Genomic DNA, 26,291 nt, shown 5'->3' on the forward strand with positions numbered 1-26,291 from the left:
TTGACGTGTTTTTGTGGTATTCCCCTGAGTAACATCTCGAACTGCAGACATGCAGAACTTCAGAAGCTTTTCTGTTTTTAGTGAAGATCTGAACTTTGTTTGTCATGATTGTGGCAGCTCTGTGGTTGATCTTCAGCGTGTGATAGATAATCCAGGTCGCTCCGTGTCAGCCCCTTTGTGGCTATCCTGCACATGTAACCGAGTCTCCAACGGAAGCCACCAATTATTGGCACTCAGCGCTCATTTCTCTTACATATCAACACACAAATACACACAGCCATGATTCCACTACTTCAAGGGATTTTACTTTGATTTACGTTCCTTTCCCGTAAATTTACTATACACATAGGCCTAACCGCTAATCTTGATCCTGGCACAAACGATTTCACTTAAGTTGATATTCATACAAAAATTCGCGGTTTGGACAAACAAGATCTATGACGAGCCCGAATTATTGTATCTGGGATTTATAAACTTCTAAACAAAGATATCATCATAGACAATACTTAAGTCTCTTAACATAATAATTTACATCCCAAAAAGATTTAAACAGTAAAAGACACAGAATACCCACAAATTTAAATATTTTAACGCCGAATTTTCTCCTTAGTTTCGGCTCCGTTTAATAACTCCTCGAAAAACAGAAAACTGTAAAGATCAACCTAAATCCACCCGTGGGACAGCGTGCATGCATTTTAAAAGCTTGTCAACGGAGCCATGACGCACTAGACATTAGTCTTGGCTTATCTATACCATGAGCCCCCGTTAAGTTGTGACTGCGACAAAGACCGTGCTGCTTAAAGATGACACCGTATTTTATTTATTTATTTTATATATTTATTTATTTTATTTTCTTAAGCCGAAAATGGATATCACGATTTCGTCTTTAATTCAGTTTCTAATCACACGTCACTTCCGTTGATTCTCTCCCGACCTCATCTTCCCCTGCCGCCACAAAAAATAAAAATAAATAAATAAATAAATAATCGGTCCTTCGCTTATCTTCCAACACAGACAAATATTCACACCTTTAATGTTTGAATTTTTTTATTATTATTATTTTCTCATCTATTTTTATCAAAACATTTCCACATATAAAATTATTACAGGAATACACTTTTTTTTCAAAAGTAACGAAAAAATAACGACGAAGATGCTTGCTATAAAGAAGGAATAAAATATGCTTCTAATTAGTACAAATTAAACATAAGTACTGGCGTAGACTATGATAGATATCGATAGCATATTAAACTGGAATCAAAGAGAGAACATACCTATTTATATGCAACATCATGGTATTTCACAGAGGGCTAGTTTAATCCTCTCGGTGCGAAATCAAACAAGTTTTTTTCAGAAAAAAAAGATCTCTTTGTAAAACCCTGTAACCCTGAGAAAAGAAGTTGGATTTACAGTCAGGTGTGTGCGTTAAAATATTGTACCTTCATTTTGGCTCTTTTTAAAAAGAAATTATAAATGTGGGAAATAAAATCCAAGAAAAAAATATGGCTAATTTCCTTCCAAATATGAATATTTTTGGATGCTTCTCTGTACAAAATCAAAAGCTAAAACATAATTTGTGCAGTCACTCAACACGCAATTTGGTGTTTCTGCTCTTCTACCTACCCTCTAAGCGCCAGTTTTTGTAACATTTTGGTAACGTGCATATTCATAAATTAGGATTTTTCTACTTTTAGGTAGCTGTTCTATAACCCTGTATTATGTTTACCCTGTGGAGAAAAGAAAACCCTGATTCATCCTGGTTCCACGCAGTCACGAGTATTTTGGCACCGCAACAAACAAGCACTATGTTTTTGCGTCTTCATCGGATGTCTAAATATTAAGCAATTCCCTGTCTGCACCAGAGAGATCTCGGGGCCTCCGTGAACTCAAAATATATTCATTCATTAATTAATTATGAGATTCAATATGGATGAAACCTCAAAAAAGGAAAAAAAATTAAAATGCTCCAAAGTTGAAGTTAAAAACAAGAGAAAAATACATCATGGAATTTATAAACGTGTGTTCGTCAAAGCCGTAACTTTAAAGCAGGTGAGAATTGTTTGAGGACTGCAGTCACCCTGGATAAATTAAGCAACATCAGCTTTGGAGAATGAAGGTGCTACCATGGCTGCTTCGACTGCCACACTCTGCGCTCCTGCGTGTTTAGACAGTTATCACCGTCTTCATGCTGTCGCTGCTGCTGCTGTTGCTGTTGTTGTTGTTGTTGTTGTTGTTGTCGGTCGCTTTCTTGTTTTTGCTCTTTCCTTTGGTGTTGGGCAGCTTGTTGTCTTTCTTCCAGCGCATGCGCCGGTTCTGGAACCACACCTTCACCTGCCGTTCGGACAGACAGAGCGCGTGGGCCACCTCGACGCGGCGGCGGCGCGTGAGATAGCGGCTGAAGTGAAACTCCTTCTCGAGCTCCAGGACCTGCTGTCGCGTGTAGGCCGTCCGCAACCTCTTTGGCTCCGGGCCCACGTGATTTGGATTAACTGTAAAAACAAAGAACAGAGGTGGTTTACAGACCGCTTTAAATTTATTTTATTTATTTTACAGCTTTTATTTTGTTTTGTGTTCCGTAACGATGAGGATGGGCCTGGGTGAAGCCCCATATTAAGAATATATTTAAAATAAAAATGAGTTGATCTTATAAAATTCTCATTCCGGATATAACCGGATATAATTACGTAGCCTTTTCTATCGTAATCTCCATTCGTGGTGGTCTGGGAAGATGCCCAAGAAACGATTTTGACTTTTATCTTTAAAGGTTTGTTCCGCCGCAAGCGTTACACATCAGATACACAAGATGAGCTTGCTTGCACCCCCCCCCCCCACACACACACACACATGCACGCACACACACACACAGACACACACATACACACAAACAAGCTGTAGCAGGGCAGGGTCGTAAAACTTTATAGGGGTTGTAATTCTCGCTGACTCTCACTAAGATCGTAAATAACTCGACAACAAAAAGCGATGCTAACAAATGGACAAAACACTATACAAAGAAAGAAAGAAAGAAAGAAAGAAAGAAAGAAAGAAAGAAAGAAAGAAAGAAAGAAAGGCCAGACAGATAAAAACATTAACATGAGAAATACACCAATGTTGTGGAGAAATGAAATGGGGAGTGAAGATCGACTGATTAAAACGTTCAGGCTACCCTACCATGAGCGATGTGCACTTTCTTCATCCACGGGTAGACAACAATGGGCGGCTTGTCTTTGCCCTGGCAGGCCGTTTTCCTCTGCACCTGAGCGGGCTTTGCGCAGGTCATCCAGGCCTGGCACTGCAGGTCACCCACGGGAAACCTCTCCTTCACGGGCCCGTCCGTCTCTCTGTAGACCGGGTAGTTTGCACCTTGATGCTGCGAGGGGTCCTCTCCATCTTGCCGGCGATGCCCCTGCAAAGAGTGTTGATAACCGGTTTGTTGTTGTGTATAGGGAGGCGGAGGGGGCTGCACGGACATATAGCCCCCTCCATAACTGCCACTGTCTTCGGGGTTGTTGTAATACCCCCCTTGTTCATTAAAATTACTGTAATCTTCTTCACATGGCGGGAACTGCGGCTCAGCATATTTACAGCTCACCACGTAGGACTCCATGATTGATTTATAGTGAGGCTGGTAGGAGAATACTAATTTTTCTTTCTCTCCCCTCTCTCTGTCTCTTTTCCCCCCTCTGGCATGAAGCCATCCTGCGGCTGTCAAATAGACGGACGGCCACTCGGGCCACGTGACCCTGCGGCCAGCCAATGGGAGGCGACACTTTTGGTTGTTTATGTCAGACGTAATGGGATAATTTGGAGGAAAAAATGTTCATTATAGAACTAATGAAGATTTGCTGGCCGGGTAAGTTGCTACGGTTAGGTGTTTGTGGACACTGAAAAATAATCCCGACAGTTTAAAGTGTTAATATGAGTATCTATCTATCTATCTATCTATCTATCACCCTCTGCCACACAGCCCCTATTGAAGACGCACTGACTGTAGATTTATGACTTTTAGCTGACTGACTTTTACCCCCACAGATGGCCGAAGCTGAAAAATTAATCTGGCCCATATTGAGGGACGGCGGGGCCATATTTGGCCTTGTGGCCAGTCAAAGGACGGACAACAAAACGTGGCCGGTCAGAAAGGCCTCAAATAAAAGAATGGGATAAAAGGTTCCCAGACAGTGACTAGTAGTTGGCTTTGTTCGGCCGAGGTCAGGCCGAGGTGTCCCGCTCACCAGCACGGCTTTTAAAGGAGGGGGAGAAAAATGCATTGCTTTAAAAAAATGATGCTAAATCAAGCCGAACGAGAGAAAAATGCGACGGCTTAAAAAATGAAGCTTAATGCAAAATTAGTGGGAAAAAGGGTGAAAGAGATAAGTGGGAATATGCTAAATGTGTGCCCTCACACGAAGAAAGAGACATAATGAGCGTCATTGCGCAAGGAATTTTGCTCTTTTGCTAAAGTGATCCATTTAAAATGGTAAATCGCAAATGTCAAGGTCTTAATAGATCATCTTTACACCCAGCAATCGACCATTAATCCGTATGAAATCCTTCAAGATTTCACAGGATTTCTTTGGCTGCAGCTGCTCTCCGAGGATTTGGAAAGACTGATGCGCAGCTAAAACCCCAGTTTTACTACATGAACTACTTTTACTCCTTCCTATAATACTCTTGTAAAAAGCATTAAAGAGTTCCTATGTTGGATGTAATGCGTTTGAAGTCTTTGCCATGGCTGACAAAATACAACTGGACTTATGCATCTTTGAGCTTAATGGCTCTGATCTAATGAGTCATTTAGACAAAGCAGCCCTTAAAGAGTGACTGATAAGCAACCAAATAGGTAATAGAGTGTCAGAATATTTTTTTTTCCTGTGTCACGGTCTAGTGCCATTTAAATAGGCAGCTCTTCCATTGTTGTTACAATGGATATTTTTCAGCCGAAGCGTTTGTAGCTTCAGTTTCTATCAGACAGTTGTTGTTCCAGCTGAGATAAAGGGAAGGTGTGAACAGATTTTCACTGAAGAGTTACAGATTTACTACATTTGTGAATGGTCTGCAGAGGTGGTGTACTCAGGGCAGCAAACAGAGTTGCATTTTTTTTCATAAGCCAGGGCTTTATCAGCTCTACACCCCAGAACAAGATACTGTGCTGTGGTTCTTGTTGAGATGCTGCACTTAATATTGATTTTATGATTTGTCACTGAGCAAACCTTTACGCTACCATGCAGGAAATTAGATCCAGCGGCATGATCACAATTCATGCCGCGAAACTCAGTATGAGCAAACCATCCTGCCCGATTTGCCAATCCATTTGTATGCAGCAAAGCACAGCATCACTTCACGGACACTTTTCTGTGCTTGACACCGCACAAATGTCAAACAATCCTACTAATCTATGAAAGTGTGGAACTGTAGGGCTGAAGAAGGACACGTTCCTTTAGCAAAGCTAGAGCACAGTAAAGAGTCGTCCCTTTTTCCTCCCCTGTCGTGGATTTTGATGGATGGTTAGTCATCGCCCATAGACTCCCCAAGAACCCAATCTGTGACTGAGGCAGCTCCACACACATTCGGTTCTACAGGGTATATATAGGCGAAGGTTCACTTCATGGCTGGCTGCTGATGACTTCTTTTTGTTGTTGACAGAGATTTACACTCCTGTGCCCTCATTCTGACTTTTTTCATAGAGGCCATTGTGTTGACTAATGCTCTGCGTAAGAGTAATTACAATGCCCAAAATCACTATTCAGCCAGTCCCTTCTTTGTAAAGATGTGCGTGTACCTGTTGTTAAGTGTCATTGTGTAATTTATTGAAACCATTAATGGTGCTTCAGCATGTACCTTCTGACATCAATAATTCGTTATAAAGCATAACACATTAATTCTGATACATGTGTGCAATTACTGTAAACTGGTGAGGCCATCATCCAGAAGACTAGCAAGCTCAACAAGAACATCCTGAGACTTCAGACTTCTCCTCGGGTTAAATAATCATAATGATCTCCACATAGGCACGAATTGATTCCCTGGATCCAGAAGGTTATCTGGAGCTGGATTCGTTTATGATATTTTCTTGAAAACTGCAAGGCAGTGTCTTCTAATTATTCGTATATCATTTTAATGTGTATATTTTAAAGATATGCTGCAAAATGTTTCATTTTGTCCTACCTAATATCGGTAAATGTCCTTGAAGTTAATAACTTCTAAATTGGCTCTACAGTTTAACATAAAAACCATAAATTCTAGGCAGGTCCGCAATAATTGGCACAAGGTGAATTTCAGGTTTATGAAATTGGTCTTGCTGCATGAAAAATAGCTCACCTTCCACTGGAAAGAGGGCAAACAGTTGCCTATAAGATAACTGCAGCAGAGTATAGTTAATGTGAAATTGAGATGGTCACCTTGTCCTAGCCACATTCTCATTTGTTAATTATTATACCAAGTGTCGGAGTTACTCTGATATCAATTTTATCGTTTGAACACAATTCATTGAAGTTCTGCAAGTGTGACTGTGAGTCTGACCCCGCTTTCTCTTCCATGTCTGACTGAGGCATACTATTTTGGCTTTCTGAGGTAAAAGCTAGCTTATCAGAAAGACTTTGTTACAGTAGAGACGTTTGTTACTGATGACCTCACTTTGTTAAACAAGTATGCCACATTTCTTTACTTTAAACATTAGAAATCAACGAGGTGGCGATCTGTTCTGTTGCCCACCAGCAGTTAAAAGTTGCGTGTCTTTCATAATTTAGCCGGCCAAGCTTTGATTGTAGTGTAACTGCCAAATTGCAGTTGGTCTCCTGCCAAGTTTGCTGGTAAACAAACTACCAGCTGCAGTGAAACTAATCCACATTAAAATAGTGGCTGGGGGTAATTTCCAAACTTGGCCTCGACCTCAGATTTATTGGACTGAACTGAAAATTGCAGTGCTTCAGAGAACTTGGCCCTGAAACTGAATCTAAATTTCTCATTAGTTCCTGCTGAAATACATTTATGGTGGTCCACAGCGCCTCTAAATGTTTACAGCTGAACATCTGCCGTCAGCTGCCAGTGAACGCACCACAGTTTATACCCAACTATATTTGAATTCAAGTTGTGCACTTGCAATTGACAGCATTAGTCATCATGTTGACTCTTTTTGCTTGTATATTAAATTTTGGGTAAGATGTATGTGTTACACATGTATTGATTTGTCTCACGTGTCAATGCTCATGCTCCACTGAAGGCAACATTATCCACGCCTTTTTTTTTTCCCATTCCCACACACTTCACTTCTTTATACAGTAATGTATCATTATGAATATTGCTGACGTCTGCATTGTTTTTCGAGTTGTATTGCAAATTTGGTCAAGATGCCACACAGAGTTTCTGTTTCCATTTCTTCCCCTAGGCGATGTTCTGTGCTCTGGCAGACGCTCATTCCTTGTGTTTACATGTTCTAAATTCCCATGGCTGGTTGAATGAGTGCTTGATGACAACTCCGGTCAGAACCATTTGTTGCGAAAGCAAAAAGCTCGCGTTGCATGGAGTGAGAAGAACAGCAAAACTTTATGTAGAGCATGATTGGTTTCACGTTAAACAGTGGGAAAGCTAAACAAAAAAAAAAGAGCGAAGCAAACACTGATCCATAACAATTCTGATTGATTTTGGGTGAAAAATGAAACTGCGGAGTTTAGGGCACCTTTCTGCTGATGTGGAAAATACAAATGGTCAAAAAAGAGAGAGTTCATTCACGTTGAACTATTAATCCCGAGTTTTTTGTTTTGTTTTTTGACTTTCATTTTTCACAATTATTCTTGCCCTCGGACACTGGCGTCATTAGCTTACACCTTTGAATGGTGTTCCCTAGCTCTGAACTTTGGTGGATTTCTTTTACAGACAACAACAACGGAGCAATGCTTCGGTTTCTCAAAGAGCATTCTTCTTTAAGAATGTAGCCTAGCTGCCGTCAGGTCGCCAGAGGGTCAATCAGAATCGTTGACCGCTGGTTCACCGTTTCATTAGTCCCCGCGCTGGACAGGCCAACGCAGGGGCTCGAGGTGGGGACCACGCAGAGTTCACGCGGCCTGCGGGAGTCGCGAGCCTATTGTTCCGTGGGTTTCTCCCTCCCTCTCTCCCTCTCTCTCTCTCCCTCTCGCTCGCTCGTTGGATAGTCTCCTCCGATATTAGGGGTTAAAGTGGGAGGATGCGTGCGTGACCGTTATTTGAATATGATCCACTGATCTAAAAAGGGATTCTCTACCACATGTATGACTTATTGCTACTTTGGCAGCGGTTTAATCAACCTTCTCGTATCGTTTTTCCATTATAGGTTGATTATTGATTAACGCTGTTAATCTGGTAGTATAATTAGACGTCTTTAATGTCCCTCTTCACTCCGGTTGTGGATTTAATTCAGTCCAAGATGATCGCCTTGGATACTCTCGCTGCAGACTTTGTGTTCATGTGATACTCCGAGTACGTAATTTTTCACCAGGCTGTCTTTGCAGATCTGAATCCAACACTCGGGTCTGCAGATGATATAACCACAAGCAGCAGTAACATAAGCACGTATCCGTATAAGCAGCCTGCCTTTTAGAAGATCGCATAAATAAATTCTCCTCTCATCCCGAGTTTGACATGAAGCCATTCAGTTGTGGCTTTTCTTTCTGGGGTCGTTTCACTTTTTCATCTTAGACAGGCTGACCGCGGGCTCACCCCTCCACCCCCGGCCCTGTGCCGGGTCAAAGCCGAGCTGAGAGCTGCTTTAACCCGGTTTAGACATTAACTGCGAACTCCAGCCCCGCATGGGAACCCAGGCACCGTCTCGAACTGACCAGTGCGATCGAGCAAAACCCGGAAAATCTGGCTGTAAATTAGTAAAACTAACTGTAACATTAAATGCTGAGGGCAGTTTAAATGAGCAAGCACTTATGGCAAGACTGCAAAAATATTTTTGGAATTAATTTATTATCTATAACGCCGGAAACGATCGTTTTACATTTAACAAGATACACTTTATTAACCGTGAGACTAAAATGATTTACTTTAAAATTATTTCAAATATGGTCATTTTTCACTAAGAGGGAATAAATCAACTTTCAGCACAAAAACAACAATATTGACCTCATAATTCTAATTAAAAAAAATTATAAGCTTCTTTTTTAATTGATTTTTTAAGTTTGTAGTTTCCATAAACGCATGCGTAAAACTACAATTATATCAAACTACATCAAAATAAGACACCCCTAGTTTTAAATCCTCAAAAATCACACAGGCTCCCGCAACAAATGGAAATAGCTCCCATAAATATCTGTGAACTGAAAAGTTCTCGATGTAAAGACGCTGCACCAGTTCGAAATGGTTGCCGGTATCTAAACAATTAAATTCTTTAATTTTACGGAAAAAATAAAATGACATATTAAAAAATATATACAGTTAAGCCAAAATAAGAACAAGTAACACACACACACTGTTTTTGTTTCCAACTATCCGTCTTCAGAAGACTGAACTCACTTTTAAGTTAAAATATGAAAAAAGATGCCTCAATTGCAAAATTTGTTGTTGCAGCTTAGTGAGGCTCCCCTCTCAGTCGTAACCATTATTTAGTTATTTAAAAGATTAATGTCCCTGCTGCCATGTATTTTTTAAATTGTCGTGCCTCTCTGGAACGGAGTGCCCAGCTGTGAGTATAATCAAAATTTTCCCCTTGCCATAAACCGCTGGGTTATAGTTCTCTTCTGGCTTCTGTTTATAGCCTATAGGGAGCGGGGCTTGGCGTTAGAGAGATAGCTGTAAAATTTAACATCTCAGCAAAGACGCCATAACTTATCTGATTGCGTTTACATATCCATACAAACATGAGCCGAGCAACGACAATAGTCATTTTGAAAAATCATTTTGAATGCGCCAAAGTGTAGTTCCCAAGCAAGCGACTGGTTAGTTTTGCATTATTGCACTTCTCCAGCCTGATTAAATTATTCCACAGGATATTCATATTAATATTATTATGATTTGTTTTATTATTGATAATAATAATGATCTAAATGGGAGGTTATATTTTCGAAATGTACACAAGCAAGATAATCCTCGACATATGGAATAAAGCCCCCTCAGAAAGGATGCAGGCTACCGTTTTCCGATTTAGGAACACACACATATGCCACATGGAAATCGTAAACCCACACACTCACTCACACACACACGAGCACGGATATAGAGTTTCATGTTAAGGACTTCCTACAGAGAACGTTAAAAATTCTGACTACTGTTATCTTTCTTCCAGAATCAGAGGAACAGCTTTTCGGCATCAATCATTTTTTGTCCGCCATGAGCTGAATGCAGACAGCAACATTAAACCTGTGATCCTAAACAGTCCCCCACTGAAAGAGGGTTTTTTCTCCTTGAAAGAGGTGTAAGTGGATAATTTTATTTTTGAAGAAAATCATATATATATATATATATATATATATATATATATATATATATATATATATATATATATAAAAGCAACTACCGATATATACTGTGTACTGGAGTACTGGATATATATACCGGCAGTTTCAATATTAGATCTGAGACACTCAATATAAAGCAAACAAATATTTCTTCAGAGTCCATGTTTATTCTTTCTACTAAAACACGCCTTAAATCGAACTAAAAGGGAAAGTCAAATTTTTTTCTCACAAATTCGATGTAAGTTTACTTTCAGTCCAAACTTATTTATTGCTTCAGTTAATTCGATTATATATCGGACTACAGGTGGCTCTCTGAACCGCTCTCTCACTCTACCAAGGGCCCTCGGGGGTCTCCCGACCACCGCTTTCATTCGGAGATCACTTCCCCCACCCATGTTTTTCCTGCCCCCCTTGCCCCATAGTCATAACTTCATATCTGCGCCAAATATGAAAAACGAAACACACTTACTTGCTCTGTCCTGCTCTCGCGTTAAAACGCGATCGTTCGTTAGTGTAGTGTAAAATCCCGTTAGAGCGGATCGAAGCTGAGTGTGGGGACCGTCTCCGTTGTTTCTCTCAGCAATACAAAGCGCATTCTGTTGATTTCGGACAAATATCGGCTACCAATCCCATCTGGCCGCCTGTCGGCTATTCTCTCTGAGTTATATTTTGGGGCTTGTCAAAGCTCCGGCAATAAAACACACTTTATTACCGTCACGTGCTCAGCTTTTTTTTCTTGCAACTCCCACAAGGGTTCATAAATTATTAGGCCCTGCACCAGAACCACTTTATTCGATAATGGCGCCAAAGGAAAAAAAGGGGAGCTTTAATCTCTGGGGGTTGTGCTGCTGGAGATGTAAAAATTAACCGTTTTGTGGTCTTTTTTTATATTTATATATAGAAATGCGTTTTCCTTCTCACTTAAATGTTCTTTGAATACGGGTTTCTCAATTTATTGAAGCTTCAAATCCTTTTTATCTTTCATTTCTAAAATATATTGATTTTTTCCCCCATTTTCAATCTAACTTCTTTTTTTACCATTAAAATTTTATTTTAACAGATACATTTTCGTGCATAAAACACTTTGTGTGCGTAAAATGGGGAGTCTGCATGCTGTCACTCCCATGAGACTCATGTGGTTTGCACTGCAGTGCTTTCCTCTAAAACAAGCAGAGACTGAAGCCTTTTGCATTTTCCGGATGTGTCTGGAATGCTGTTTGGAGCATTTGTTTCCTGCTTTGATTTCCGTAAATGGGGAGCAATAAAGCCATAAATGTTGCTCTGTGAAAACAGACTGGACACCGGTATGCTTGCTTTAGCAGCAATGCGGCTGCTGGGCACAAACAAGACATTTAACCAAATGTTACACAAGAATCTCTCTAATGAAGTAGCAATGCTTCAAAAACCTAATAACCGAACTTACTGCTACTAATAATAAGAAGGAAAAATATGAATAAGAAAAACAATGGTAACACATAATTGAGCCTAATTCAACCACACAGGCTACTGGTGCGTACAAGCCAATAACACTTCAATAAAACGCATTATATCGGTTCTTTTAAACATATCGTTATTCATTGTATGGCAGATTTTATTGATTTTAGTTTTGGCTTATTCCTCCATTGAAAAGATGATGCACAATGCACTCAAATATTCAACATCTTGCTAATTAATAATTATGAATCATATTAAGCCAAACTTTCACTGATCAACGGCGTTCGTACGCGTTTTGTATAAATCTTTCCATCACTGAAGCTTTAGTGGTGCTGTTAAAACCACAAGCCACTTGACTCCCTGATTTATAGCACCTTGGCTTGGCGTCTTGCCTAATGACTCCCCCTAGCAGCTGTAACATAAAATCCCATCCAGACCAAACAAAATGATCGTGGGACACTAAGCGGGAGAAAATCCCCCTGCTCCAGGTGCATTCAATGTAAGTGGGAGAAAAGAACGTCATAACGGGGCTGGACCGTGAGGAGGATGAAGATAGTGTTGCTACCCCAGTCTGAACAGCGGCTGTTAAAAATCCATAGAGCTTCAATTTGTGCAGCTAGCTGAGGCCATTGTTTAAAAATGTCATCCTTGGGTCTCTAGCGCCATCTAGTGGTCAAACGACACCAAATAGCGCCAGCTCACATGTATTGGAAGTCTGAAAAGGATACAGCCTTTTCTTGTTAGTAGAAAAAAAATTATATATATATATATATATATTTTTTTTTTTTTTTTTATTTTTTTTAAATGTGCTACAAATTTGATAATGCTCTTGGGCTTTGTGTTACTGGCTTTTAAAAGCCGTTCCCTTTTCTGTCTTGAATGAAGTGGGATTAAACTGTCTCCTGTATTTTTCTATCTATGTGTGTGTGTTAGCACTGTGATAGAAGTCCATAAAGGTGGATGGATATTTTGCAGTATCTGCAGTGTGCGCTGCAGTGTGCATTGCCGATTTCCTGGCAAATAGCACCCCCTGCTGGTTAATAATAACATTAGCACTCCAGGCCTAGCAGTTCTCCCAAATTTGTCTATGTTTTTGTATCATCGGTTTTTGTCTAAGTTAAGAAAGTTAGATGGCAGGATCAATAAGGCAATCACTGCTTGTAAATAAGCATTTGCATTCAGTGATAATGGCCAATTTAGCCGAGCTGTGTGAGTGCTGGGAAATAAGGACATTTTTATAAAGAAACACATTGTTATTTAAATGCTCAAGCATGAGCTGAATTTGTAGAACTGTGCCAAACACCAAAGACGAGCCATGACAGAAGGACTATTGAAACAGAAATAAACACCAGCCTGCATGATCAAGCCTGAAATTTGATAGTGTTTAAGCAACTTAAACCTCGACGTCTGCCGAGGAAAACTGTGAAATGAAGCCCTCTGGACAAACCTGCAGTCTGTTTTTGTCTTCGAAAACATCCAGTTGAAACTTGGGTTTTTGCACTGCACTGCAAAGAGAGAGAAACGGGCATGTTTTATACCTCACACACACAAACTCATCTCACACATCTTTGTCATTCTTTCTCAGGCTTTCTTTCTGTCTGTCACAGGCTTTAATTTAATGTCTGCCTCGTTCTCTGCGTCACTATCTTCCCTATCTCCTTTTGTCTCTTTGTTTCTGTCTTATACGCATTGACACACACACACAGAGTCTTTGCCGCATTGCAGTAGGTTGTAAATACTCAGTGCCAGCTGAGCTTGAGTGAGCAGCACCAGTGAAATACTGTCTTTGTTTCTCTGTATCTCTCACACCCCGCCTGCTGCCCTTGTGGGAAAAAAATGTAAAATTCAAAAAAGGGAGAAAACACTGTCTTTCTGTCTATTTGTCTCTCTGACACTTGCCCTCATAAAAAGGGACATCAGCGAAAACAAAAAACATGGGGGAAAGCATTCCTTCTGTCTGATTCTGCCCATCTGATTAAGTACAATTACAGGGGAAAGAAGGAGAAATTGAATTTCTGACATAAAGACCTTGAAAGGTATCAGCACTGAGACAGATAGCAGAACAAGCACTAAAGATAACGTGCAAGAAGATGATATTTTGTGATAATACTGCCAGATAATCCCCTGAGAATGAAAAAAAATTGCTTTCTGGGGCTATTTTTGCAGTTTGCCTCAAAAGAGCCACCATGTGTCCTGTTAGCGTTGCACCCCAATGGTTCATGGAGCCATTTACAGATAAACATTGCATTGATGGCTGAAACAGACAAATATGTATGAACCTTGGGCTAGCATATTTATATGCATGCGCACATTGTCATGTGATCTTAAAGAGGTATGTTAAAGACTCAGAGGATCAGGCCTTATATCACCGTCATGTACATCATGTATATTTACAATTATATTATTGTTTTAAATGTATAGTATTTATATAGATTCAAATGATGCATTTTTCATATTTGACTTAAGGGAATTAACCCAATTCAGTTATATGCAAATATGAAGGATGCTGCTTCTCTCTTTTTCCCTTATTTTTTTTTATTTATTTATTTTTTACAATAGTATTAATATTTGGTTTCATCATTTGGATAAAAAGAGTTAAAGAGGAGTCTGTTTCAGTCTGTTTCTTGTGTGTACAGACAGACCCTGAAGCATTAATACCGTCATTACAAATTCAGTTTTTTAGTAAGGGTGCAAGGTTTTGCACACAGTGCACAAAGTTAAAAATTTCTGCAGCATAACATGAGAGCTTATTGAACCTTGGATATTAGTCGGCAGGAAAACATAACTACTGTGAGGACTCAATTACATTGCTGAATTACATTCTGGATAGTTCTAGACAGTAAAGAATTAGTCAGAAGTAGTACCTGACATCATCAGTCTACTGGACTCCATTTTCTTCCGCAGCATTCTGAAATAAGGAAAAGAAAAAGGAGAAAAAGAAAGGACGATTAAATCAGTCAGAAATCAGCGCAAATAGCACGAGGCTTGTAATAGGCCTACACACAACGAAAAGAGTCTAAAAATACGTCTCATTTTCAGCACTGCTTTCTTGACAGCCTGTTGGTTAGAAACTTGTCTTATATGTGTAAACAAGTAAAGTACATATGACGTCTTAACGTTCAAACGAAAAATGTAACGAGTTATTTAAAAAATAAGACCTTAGGGTGAGAACAGTAGAGAGACAAAAATAAAAAGTGAGAAATTGTTTACCGTCCATGGAGGCGCGCGGATGCCGAGAAACACTTCTGTGGTGTCGAGAGCGCGCGAGGCAAAGCTGTCTGCACACTGCACGCGCACACATGACAGTGAGCGGCCAATGGCGAACAGGGTCAGGTCGTAAAAGCGTTTTACGACCTGTGAGCTGTGCAAAGAGAAAATTGGAATTTGTGGCAGCTGGGTGCAAAAGAGAGCTGCATTTCCAAACAAACAAACACGCGCAGGCAGGGCTCCAGATAAATCTAAGAAGCAGTTTTAAGAAGGTTTAATCATTATTTATTTAGACCACCATCATCCGATGACCACCTCTGATACTAGCTGTTATTTAACCCTTAAAAATATAAATGTTGTAAGAAAAAACAAGTCAGCTCCTTTAGGCTACATTACACTTACAGAACAAAACGGAAGGCCCCAGAACCTTCAAGGCATCTTGTAACTAGAATTTTAGCTATGACGACAACAACCTGTCTGGATACACAGTTTATTTCCGTGTATTCATGTCGGGTCCGCCGCAACAGGAATATCAGTGTATTTTATTGGAAGATTGGAGTAATTAATAACTACCACAATTTCGGCCCACATGTTAAACTAATGCAGCCCAAACGTCGTAATATTAATAATAATAATTTTGCCTTAATTAAATTTGTTGATTAAATCATTAGTGAAGCGTTTTAAACTGGCCCTTTTTTTACCCTTCTTCGTAGACGACTACACAAGTGTCTATATATTATTATTACTGCCCTTCAAAATACTTTGAACTCTGGCTGGACTCCAACCGAATAAATAAAAATGGTTTTAATAGCAACTATAAACTTTTTTGGCGTCAGTTTAGACGTGTGAAGACAGCTTAACTTCTCTACTGAAATATTCATATTCCTGGCTGATATTGAATAGCCCCAAAATATGAGTGGTGCACTAACTTTAAGTAATTGTAACAACAGAGCTGCTGAAAGCATCACGTGTACTTTTTTATTTTTATTTTTTTGTTAAACAACACTAATTTTATTTTTTTTAACAAGGCAAAACAAACAAAAGTAAAACACTAATTACATTCATGGGAGATCTCCAGACCTCCTTGTGTTGGTGAAAAGTACAATATTACTAGTGTAACATTAATAGTTTAGGCTAATATTGATAGTATAATAGTAATATTTTAGCCTACAACGCTTTGTTGCAGAACAGCTCTCATATTTACCCTGATTTTCTGGTTATTTCCTGAAATAAAATAAAGTACATTTTATTAAAAAGTTTATATTGGTATCTATAGCAAATTTAGGCTGGCCTTATGCTATGGATGGATACATTTTATATTTGGTTAATGTGATAAATACTGAATTATTACAGCCTAATTATTTATAAAGTTCAGCGACATCCTCTGTCTCTCCACAGAGGGAGACAGAGGATGTCTCCCTCTGTGACATCCTCTGTCTCCCTCTGTGGAGAGGATAGAAAACAGAAAATAGAAAACAGAGGATAGGATAGAAAACATCCAGTCACATTAATCTGGTCACAACGCTCTAGTACATTCATTTTTGGTATGTAATAGTTTGTATTTTACAGAGTGAAGAAACATAACTTGTACAGTGCGTTTTATTTCTATTTTATTACACTGGAAGTCATCATGGCTAGCACCTGTATATTTAGTGTGTTAGTGTGTGTGTGTGTTTGTGTGTGTGTGTGCGCGCACCCCCCCCCCCCCCCACACACACACACACACTAATAAACTTAATAAATTGTGATTTTAGATTCCACAATTTCTCCTTTTTTATCTTAAACCTCACACATTCATCTCTTGATTCAGAATTCTGTACATGCGCCTTTATTTAAAATTTTATGTCTAAAACTGGTTGTAATGGTTTTAGACATAAGGTGGACAAAACTGAACACTGCCTGTTGTTAAGCAGTAATGTCGATATTTCTTTTCTAAATGTGTATTTTGTAGGCATTTTGTTTTCCCTCTCATTTTCTTTCTCCTGCTTTAAAATAAATAGCGTCAGATCATTTGGAGCACGTTTCAGCAAAGATAACCCTTTTTTTTAATTCTATGGACTTTAAGGCTGTGATCATAAACTGCAGGTCGAAATGATTACAGAGGCTTCAATTATTGCTTCACCTTTTATTTTGAAGAGGAAACAGAGCGGAAGTAGCGTTACTATCCCCTTTGACTATTAAATAAGAAACATAACAGGATTAGAAGAGGATTAATTTATTTAATAGGGTGGATGAAATTGATTAGAAACTCGGATCACGGACTAGCTGTTTGAATATTACTGAGCTGCTTTTTTCCTTCATTGTCTTCCTCCCAAATGAAATGTTCCATTATTATTATTATTATTAGTAGTAGTAGTAGTAGCAGTAGTAGCAGTAGTAGTAGTATTAGTAGTATTATAAATTCTTCCACAGGTCGAGAAAATGTAATTACCTGAAAAGTTACAGCTTTTAACAAGTCACCAGTTGAATACTACAGGTTGGACGTTTACAGCTAGTTTCCCAGACATGGATTAAGTTGTCTCAGACTAAAAGGAAATTTCAGTGACGATGTCCTCTGGAAAAAAAAGGTTCTTTGTCTAAGACTTAACTCATGTCAGGGAAACTACACGTTAATGTAGTAAAATGCTGTGGGGCAAGCATCTGAATGAGATTTTGCCTGTGAAGAAAGATGACGTCATAATCTGAGATTTGGACTCAGGTCCACAGTAATAAATATCACACCATAGAATTGCTGTTCGAGTGCAAATAGCTCATGAAAGACAACACCTCCGCCCAGTGGACATAATGAGTAATTACACATGAAGAAGCAGCCCTGTTTTTTGATTTTTTTGTGTTTATGAGGAATTTCAAATCAGCTCGTGTCTTGAAGTTACCTAATTCAAAAATGTTACTTTAACTTATCGAGGCCATCTTGATTAATAAAACTGATGTATACATTTTTAATTTATCTATGTTAGTATAAAACAGAATATTCATGTCAGGCCGCAGTAGGCCTACGTGCTTTACTGTCTATATTGTTTTCTTCGTGACATAATAAATGCAAGCACACATCACTTTTCTACATCAATCGTTTGCATGCAGCTCAGCTGGTGAGGCCCTGGACTCTGTTAATGGATCATTTTGAATCTATTTTTACCATACTGAAGAAATGTGATGGGGAGCGTGCAGCACTTAGACAGTTGTAATGATTTTAACGTTTCTACGTGCAATCCTATCATCCTAATACATCCGAATTTCTGCAGCACTTTAAATATTATTCTTTTGGAGGCTAATTACATGTAAATGCAGATGGAAGAGTTTCGTTTGTGATAGTTTTATTAAAAGTGTACATTAAATCAGAACTTTGGAGGCATTTACTTAAAAAATGTTTTCAGGTTATTAGTATTATTATTATTATCTTTTTTTATATATGTTATCTACATTCAGTGCTGTTTTGGGCTACAGTAATTCTGATGCATTTGTCCGTGTGCTCTGAGTGAAGTTTTGAGATTTAAATGGTTATAATACTTTTTATTCTTGTCCATCAGCTATTAAAATGGATGCATATATTCTTTCTTTTGTCACTCGTCTGTGCTCCAATGCAGGACCAAATTATTTTAATACTAGTCCATAGAAACCAATACCTGTGCCCAGTCAGCACAAAAGGCCTGAATGGTGTTTGCAACTCAGACGGCCATTTCTTAACTTTAAAAATAAGAAGAAGGTTCTGCTCTAGCTGAATAAAATCAGACTACTGCTGATGTTAAAGCTTCTTGTTTTTACCAGTACGGCTACACCGAAGTTGTAGATAACCTAGCCTAAATTAAACGATTACTTCTGAAACTGGAAAACATACACCTCATCGAGACTCACATGCTTTGTGGCAAATCCGTTTTAATTCCCTCCATAATGAAATTTCCTGTGTTTTGTGCTCTCGCTGTCTGTAAAAGACGTGACTGGAGCTGTCTAGTCTCATCTGCAGACAATGACTTTAACGTTTAGAAGGACAGTTGAGGCTCTAAGGCAGGAAAGGGTGTCCAATAAAACCATATAGTCACGATGACTGTCTGGGCGAAATTACTTTATGGCACCTCTCTCTGCGTGTCTCTCTGTCTTGAGTTGGGGCGGAAAGTCACGTTTATTCTCCAAATGCATGCTGTTGGTTTATGACCCTGCAGTAGGATGAGCCCTGAGAAGATTATATAGCCGCAATAAATGAAGGAAGCTACGAGGCGCTGCACTGACTTTGACAAAACAAGGAGGCAGAAATGTCTCTCCGTGGGCTGAATCTCCGAACACATACCTGAGAGCAGTGAAACACCTTGACGGTGGAATATAATCATAATGACAAACATAATAAATCGAGTTATTGGCCTATAATCCTGTTTAATGTCAACCATGAATTACTGCCTTTGTTTCCCTCCCCTGTAGAATCAGCCGCAGGATAATAATATAGGATAATGCTGTATGTAAGCCTTTTTATTGGGTTGTATTGCGCTATTTAATAAACGACAGCGCAATTTTAACCTTTATGAGTTTTAGGCTACATTGATCAGGGGCTACAAAATATTTTTGCAGTAGTTCTATAGCAGGATATTTTTTTTATGTCCACAATGTTGCCATGTGATGCTATAAATATTATTAATATGCCTTTAATATCAAGTTAAAAACAAACAAAAAGAAAAAAAAAACTGATTTGTGCGGACTAATCCGTGCGTAAAATTACCAAGTCGCCAAAAAGAAGGCGCAAATGAACACCGACGCTGTAATCCATCTTTTATTTTATTTAGAAAAATCACCATGAGCAGCATATTGAACCTATAACCTAAATGACAGGATGGAGGCCTTATTTGATCACACTTCGTCTCACAGTACAGCACAGGCCTGTCGCTGTAGGCTAACATAGCCTGTTGTTCTTCCTCTTCTCTCAAGGAGAATGTGGACAAAAACGAAAAGCACCAAAATACCTTTAAAATCCCCACAATGTTCCCGTTGCCGCGGATGTTATACCAACTTACATTGGAAAATGGAAATCGATTGTGCGTTGTTGTAAAACGTCTTAAGAGGACAGTAGCTGTTTACTGGAAGGAAACAGCGAAACAGAAAATCTAACAATCAAACTGCAGTCACACCATAGCTTAGCCATGACTGGTGTGTGTGTGTGTGTGTGCGTGTGTGTGTGTGTGTGTGTGTGTGTGTAGGCATGACCATATCTGCATTTCAAACCCACAGTAACAACAAATATACACAGCAACAATGACAACAACAGCAAGGACAACAATACCAACAAATATGCCCCTATAAGGCTACATGCAGAGTTTATAAAATCAAAACAAAGAAGCTTTATTCTGTCTTCAGGAGCAAATTCCTTAAAAGCTCCTTTCTGATTGATAAGGGAGACCAGGATTGGTTGTAACACAGAGAACTTCTCCACTAAGAGCAAAGTGAAACAAGTTTCTGTACAGACCTGTCAGGCACCCGAAATACAGCGAGAAGAAGAAGTGGTGTTTTGCTTCCTTTTTTATGTTGCTTATTGTAAATATATAAAATCTCGTAAATTTAGCAAATGCGCTGTGGTTACAAGTGTATGACATGTAAAAGGTTGTGATTATACAAAACCTACATCAGTATTTTTAACTATTATGACCCACGCATTTGTGCAGAAACTTCAATGGAGGACCAGGAAAAGACATGAGCGCCTTTTAAACCCAAACAAGAGGTGGTCCTATTTAAAATGCAGTAGACTAATTTTATTTACAGCCAATAAACCAAAGCCTCGAGTCACAGATAATGTGTTAGACAGAAAATATTCATCTTTAGTCGCTTATTAGCCAGTTGGACAAAGTACAGCTGACCCTGGTCTGAAAAAGCCGCTGAAGTGGGACAGATGTGAAAGTATCACATTTAAAACACATTATTACTTTAGCATGATCAATTCACCTTTTAAGTACTTGCGATTTTTAGATTATTCACATGTGTAATCTTGGTTTTTTCAAAGATACATTTGGTTTTGGTTTGTTTTCTAAGGGTAATTGCATTGTTAAAAGAGCATAAAGAGAATAACTCCAGCCTTAGCGAATGTGTCTTTTATCTTTTGGTAATGCCAACCCAACAGTATTAACATGTTTCACGTAAATATGTTAATACTTACATGCATCAGATACAGTCTATTAGGCCGAATCCTGTTTGCTCCCAAAAAAATATTTCATTTTAATCCCATACAAATATTCTGCAGCTATTTTTCAGGCTATAACAAGCAGGTATTCAGCCATGAGATTACTCATGGGGTTTATCTTTGATAGTTTTCCCTTGTACTTCAGTCCGAGCTTGCACATTAAACATAGTTTTTGTGAGGACGATACTTTTAGCCTTAAATCATAAAACACCATTCCCATTTTTTTGTTGAGAGCACAGACAGTTTAAGTATTACGTCTGGAATGTTTCAAGCATTGCCATTTCTGAACATGAGAGATGTGCATCCATATTAAAAACAGATGTGTTTTAAAATGAGTAGTCTTTGATATGAGCTGGTATGTTTGTGATCGGGTTTATTGACCTCCCTGTAAATGTTAACACATCATTATTTACAACTACCCCGGGTTTCAGATGAGCTGTTTTCTTTTTAAAACATGCAGATGGAAGAATTATGCGCCGAAGTACAGATTACCTAACTTTTTTTTTTTTAAGACATTAATGTGTGTGTTACAGCACATCCCGGTCTCCCCTGCAGAGTTTATCACTGCAGTTTTCAAAAGCAGCCATGTTAGCTCTACAATCCTTTGCTTAGTCACAGCTGATTTTGCCAGTTCATGTTAGAGATGTTGGCCATCTCTGAGCACTGTGTTTCTTTTATCACCACCACCTCTTCACCTATCACAGGAAGAAAACAAAAGCCCCAGCCTCTAAATCCATCATTCATTCACACTCCTCCTCTCCCGAATCATCAGCTTCTTCATCTTCATCCGTCTGTTTTGGAACCAGATTTTGACCTGTCTCTCTGTCAGATTTAAGAGTCCTGCCACCTCCAGGCGCCGATCTCTGGTCAGATACATGTTGTAGAGGAATTCCTTCTCCAGCTCCAGGGTCTGGTGTTTGGTATAAGGACATCTCTTTTTCCGGGTCGATTTGGCATGGATCCAGCTAGCTGATGGATTTTCTGCAGGAAAAGAGACGAGAGTTGCATAGGTTTTTACTCACACCAAACGCCATGTATATTCACTTTCCTCTGGTTTTAAGCATGTCTTTCTGTCTGTGTTGTGAGGAGTTCAAAGGCTGGCATACGATTCTAAGAAAACATTTTGTGGAGCGAATTTTATGAGCCCACAGTTTTTGGCTCATTAGAAAAAGAAACACTTCTACGCCTTTTTTCACATACTCCTCCTGTAATTTATGATAAACCCGTAATTTAACATAATGTGACATAATTTAAAATGTGGCCACATTTGAGGTTTCTGTCCTTTTCGATTTGGAAGGACAGGGAGCTGCTACAAATACAGCAAAGTATACCCAATAAAGATGAGCCTAAACCTCAGTACGAGAGGAGACAGGGCTGAAAAACAACCACAGCCACACTCATGCTCGTTTTTTCTGTTTTTTTAAACAGCTGAGTAAGGATATTTTTTAAACATTTAATAGTTTGATAGTCATGCTCTCATAATGCTATTTTGCATTTAAAAAAATTAAAGCACTTAGGATTCTTACATCATTAAATTAACTTTAGATTAGCTAAAATCTCTCATTTTACAAAAGTAGATATTTTAATGAAACCCAGATAATTGTTTTGTTTATCCCAAGATAAAATATATTAATGTATCTCTACTACTACTAATAATAATAAAGCTATGAGTCTGCACTCTGGAGTAAAGGTCCAATAATGTGTTTTAAATGGCATGGCATGCTTTTAGAGCATAGCATGACTAAACTGACTATTTTAGGCAAAACTAGCTTGGAGTAGTATTTGCAAAAACGGGCTCGCTAACTCTCCTACTATCAGAAAAACCTTCATGTGCAAGTCAACCTGGGTTTTCATACAGCTATTGACAAATTGTTAAATAACAATATCACCTTAATTATTTTAATGGACAATAAGGTTTTATATTTTACAGTTTACAAGACATTTATAGGCCCATAAAAGTCACACACTCACTTCCACAGTCCTCCCCTCTCTAACACACACACACACACACACACACACACACACACCTGTGTATCGCCACTTCTTAAAGCTAATAAACATTCCTGAGTTTAGTGTATCTGTGTTTACCCGGGTCAAGCTGCTGCTGCTGCTGTGTTTTTCTGTCGTCGTCCTCTTTCTTTGGCTCAGGCTTCCTCCCCAGCTCCTCTACAGTCCCAAGCCGCTCCAGGACCACCTCCGCCGGACTGGCGAAGCTGGAATCTTCAGGACTGTCGTGTGACGGGGGTGAACTCTCGGGCTTAATTGTCTCATACCTCGGGCTCGGATTGGAGAGGTCACTCTGTGCTGGGAGACACGCGGGGAAAGTGGCCGAAACTTGCGACAGAGCGGTCTCCGAGGTGGGGCTCGCCCCTTCCCAGCAGCGTACAAACCTGCTGTCCGACGCGGATGCAAGGTGTTCGGCGTGTGTCTGAGTCTGCGGGCCGTAGTAGGGGTGGTGGCTCAGGAGGTGATGTGGATGAAAAAGGCCGGGGATGGACGCACCGGGGGCGGATTGCCGCTGCGGAGAAGAAGACGTAGAAGAAGTGGAAGTGTTTGTCCAAGGAGAAAAGCCATTTAAACTCGGCTGTTTGTTGGAAAAATGAGAGAAATCCGGGATGTGTGAGCCGGGGGTCCCCTCCTCCTCCTCTGCTCCCCGGCCTGGCTTTGCGCAGCCAGCCGTCGAACCCTGCAAGCCTCCCGGGATGAAATGTGCACCGTAAGGCTCCTCGGTCTGGAGACCCATCATGGAATAATAATTCGTTAGCGACATGTTTATTTTATTATTTCAATAAAAAGACACTTAAATGCGACTGTAAAACGTTAGATGGGCTGGTATAGTGGCTTACATCCTCCCCTAAAATGGTAGTAATTTTTTCCTGCCCTTACTTTCTCCTCGGCTGCCCATTGGTTACTCTGCGGATCACATGGTTAGACTGTATTTAGCCAGTATAGAAGATAAATCAATTCATTCTTTTGTTTTCAGAAATGTGATAGCACGCCTACTGCAGATGGACCTGAATGTAACATATATATATTAAAAAAAAAAAAAAAAAAAACTTGGACTCTTTTTAGAGGCTGAATAAAAAGTAGTATTGGGCCGTTCGTATGCCCGTTTGAAGAGAGTGTAGGTGCTTCTGCCTTTTGCACTTATTTAATGCAAAAATATGACCTACACTTTATTAGTAATTATGTCATCACAGCCTCAGATTGTAACAGGACTGATTAAAACGGGAGGGGATGGGTTTCGGCTTTCCTTTGTGTGGATCGTGACTAATTTCGAGCTTAGAGTGATTCTCCCTTGAAGTTCATGTTGAATTGCGTGCAGCTTTATTTTGCTGGAACTATTACCCAAGATCAGAAATTGATTTATATCAGTTCACAAGTTCTGTGCTCAAATTAGTTACTTTTTTTCTAATTTTAAAGTGTCGAGTGTTTTGTTGTTGCTGTGCTTTTGTTGTTCTCTTACTAAATAAACCAAATCTAAGAAGATCATTTGATGTATCCGTTATTTTAAGCAGTGGAAGGAAAACAGTGTCATAATCTATATATATATATAGCAGTGCTTGTGCATAAAAGTGAAATTCCAAGTGCCTTTCTTTGTGGCTCTTATATGCTAGGTTAGGCCAGGAACGTTAAACAGTAAGGATTCATTTTGGCCCACTGACTTTTGAGTTCGGAAAAAGTGTGAAAAGCGTGAAAACTGCAAGAACATTTTTAATATATTGCACTGCTATTTCCAGGGTAATAGTGGTGGCGTTACACAGGAGTGAAAATAGATGGAAATGTAAAATTATCTCTAGATTTAGTCAAGTTGTTGAAATAATAAATAATAATAGTAAATAATACTGTTGGTTAAATACAAAACCTGTACATGTAAAGGTTTGTGTCTTTATAAATCCACAGTGATCAGCAAATGTTATTGTGCATCTAATGACTGCAGGCTCAAGGAATATAAGTAAAAGTTCCTGTTGTCTGGCAGATTTTGTGGGGGAGGGGTTGTGGTATCTTAATTGTTTCCGCTTTTCAAAAATCATAAGAGCCACGCGAATGTTTTCATCGTGATATTTTAGTTTTATTCATCAATTTTTAAATAAAGGCTGTTTTGTAAAGGTTTTACTTTCTCGCCCTACTTCAGATCTAACTGGTCTTTATGTGGCCCATTCACTAAAATGAGTTCGACACCCTTGGGCTACACCTTGATCGTGCACAGCTAGCGCCATCTTCTGGCTGAATTAGACGAATCTGATTGAAAGCACTGCAAGGACTCCAAACTTTGCAATTAAAGGTCTAAAGGCTTTCACTAAATTCATTAATTACTACAGCTAATAATATTCAGATAAAATAAGATTATATGCTTGGAATATAACGTCTTGAAAATAAATAGACACTTTGAGAGTCACTTCCAGCAGGATGAAGAGAGGTATGTGAGCAAAACAGTCCTCTATGTTATACAAAATATCCCAGCAATCATTTATAAATCGCTGCAGAAGTGATTTTAAGATCTGAAAATATTGTTTCTTAAGTAGTTTTATGAAAATACTGACATGGAGAAACACATGAATCAGAATTTATGATTTAATGACTTCAAACCTCATTCGGACCAGAGAGACTTCTCAATGCCTGAATGAAATTCAGGGTATCTTACTCTAGGTGGCAGTGTAATAACGGCTCCTCTGCTAATGGGCGGGGGGTGGGGATGGGGGGGTCTGAGGATGCTGTAAAAGAATGGAGAGTGTTTGCTGTGTAAAAATTAAAAGTCACTCAAGCTGCTCTTTAAATTTATATGACAGATTGTAAGATGTGATGGGACGATGTTGGCACCATTTCCCACGATGCATTTCCCTAAACTGATGCCAAGATGTTTTAGAGATGAGTATTAAGAAAAACAATTAGTGAAGTGTTGTTATTACTATCAGGCCATATTTTACACGATTACTGCCCTGATTTGTCATTCATCATCTTTTTATTTACTTGTGTTCCCCGTATTGGTAACACTTTGCTTGTGCTTCTGCAAACAACTATACGTTGTGTCTTATAAACATTATAATGGACACTAAATGCAAAATACC

General features: G+C 39.1%; 2 protein-coding genes and 1 long non-coding RNA gene across 3 annotated transcripts; all 3 read right to left on the minus strand.

The window, feature by feature from the left end:
• Nucleotides 1-1,114: 1,114 nt before the first annotated feature.
• On the minus strand, nt 1,115-9,003 carry LOC146505740 (homeobox protein Hox-D4b-like). The gene is made up of 2 exons (XM_085182991.1): nt 3,169-9,003; nt 1,115-2,489 (listed from the first exon to the last, which is right to left on the minus strand). The coding sequence occupies exons 1-2, from the start codon at nt 3,602-3,604 to the stop codon at nt 2,164-2,166; spliced, it is 762 nt and encodes a 253-aa protein (XP_085039117.1). The 5' UTR covers nt 3,605-9,003; the 3' UTR covers nt 1,115-2,163.
• A 3,676-nt stretch (nt 9,004-12,679) lies between these two features.
• On the minus strand, nt 12,680-15,836 carry LOC146505741 (uncharacterized). Its single transcript, XR_014877621.1, has 3 exons — nt 15,072-15,836; nt 14,726-14,769; nt 12,680-13,366 (listed from the first exon to the last, which is right to left on the minus strand). It is a non-coding gene; the product is annotated as an uncharacterized LOC146505741 (long non-coding RNA).
• A 3,981-nt stretch (nt 15,837-19,817) lies between these two features.
• LOC146505742 (homeobox protein Hox-D9b-like) lies at nt 19,818-24,112 on the minus strand. Its single transcript, XM_085183291.1, has 2 exons — nt 23,311-24,112; nt 19,818-22,203 (listed from the first exon to the last, which is right to left on the minus strand). Exons 1-2 carry the CDS (start codon nt 23,990-23,992, stop codon nt 21,959-21,961), a joined length of 927 nt encoding a protein of 308 aa, XP_085039417.1. The 5' UTR covers nt 23,993-24,112; the 3' UTR covers nt 19,818-21,958.
• Between the last annotated feature and the right edge of the window lie 2,179 nt (nt 24,113-26,291).

Source organism: Neolamprologus multifasciatus, chromosome 13 (genome assembly GCF_963576455.1).
Source record: "Neolamprologus multifasciatus chromosome 13, fNeoMul1.2, whole genome shotgun sequence".
In the NCBI taxonomy this organism is placed as follows: domain Eukaryota; kingdom Metazoa; phylum Chordata; class Actinopteri; order Cichliformes; family Cichlidae; genus Neolamprologus; species Neolamprologus multifasciatus.

Coding starts and splice junctions, on each gene's coding strand:
- LOC146505740 (XM_085182991.1), bottom strand. CDS start 3,604: ATGGAGTCCTACGTGGTGAGCTGTAAATATGCTGAGCCGCAGTTCCCG. Junction 2,490..3,168: donor GAAAGTGCACATCGCTCATG/GTAGGGTAGCCT, acceptor TTGTTTTTACAG/TTAATCCAAATCACGTGGGC.
- LOC146505742 (XM_085183291.1), bottom strand. CDS start 23,992: ATGTCGCTAACGAATTATTATTCCATGATGGGTCTCCAGACCGAGGAG. Junction 22,204..23,310: donor GCAGCAGCAGCTTGACCCGG/GTAAACACAGAT, acceptor CTTTTCCTGCAG/AAAATCCATCAGCTAGCTGG.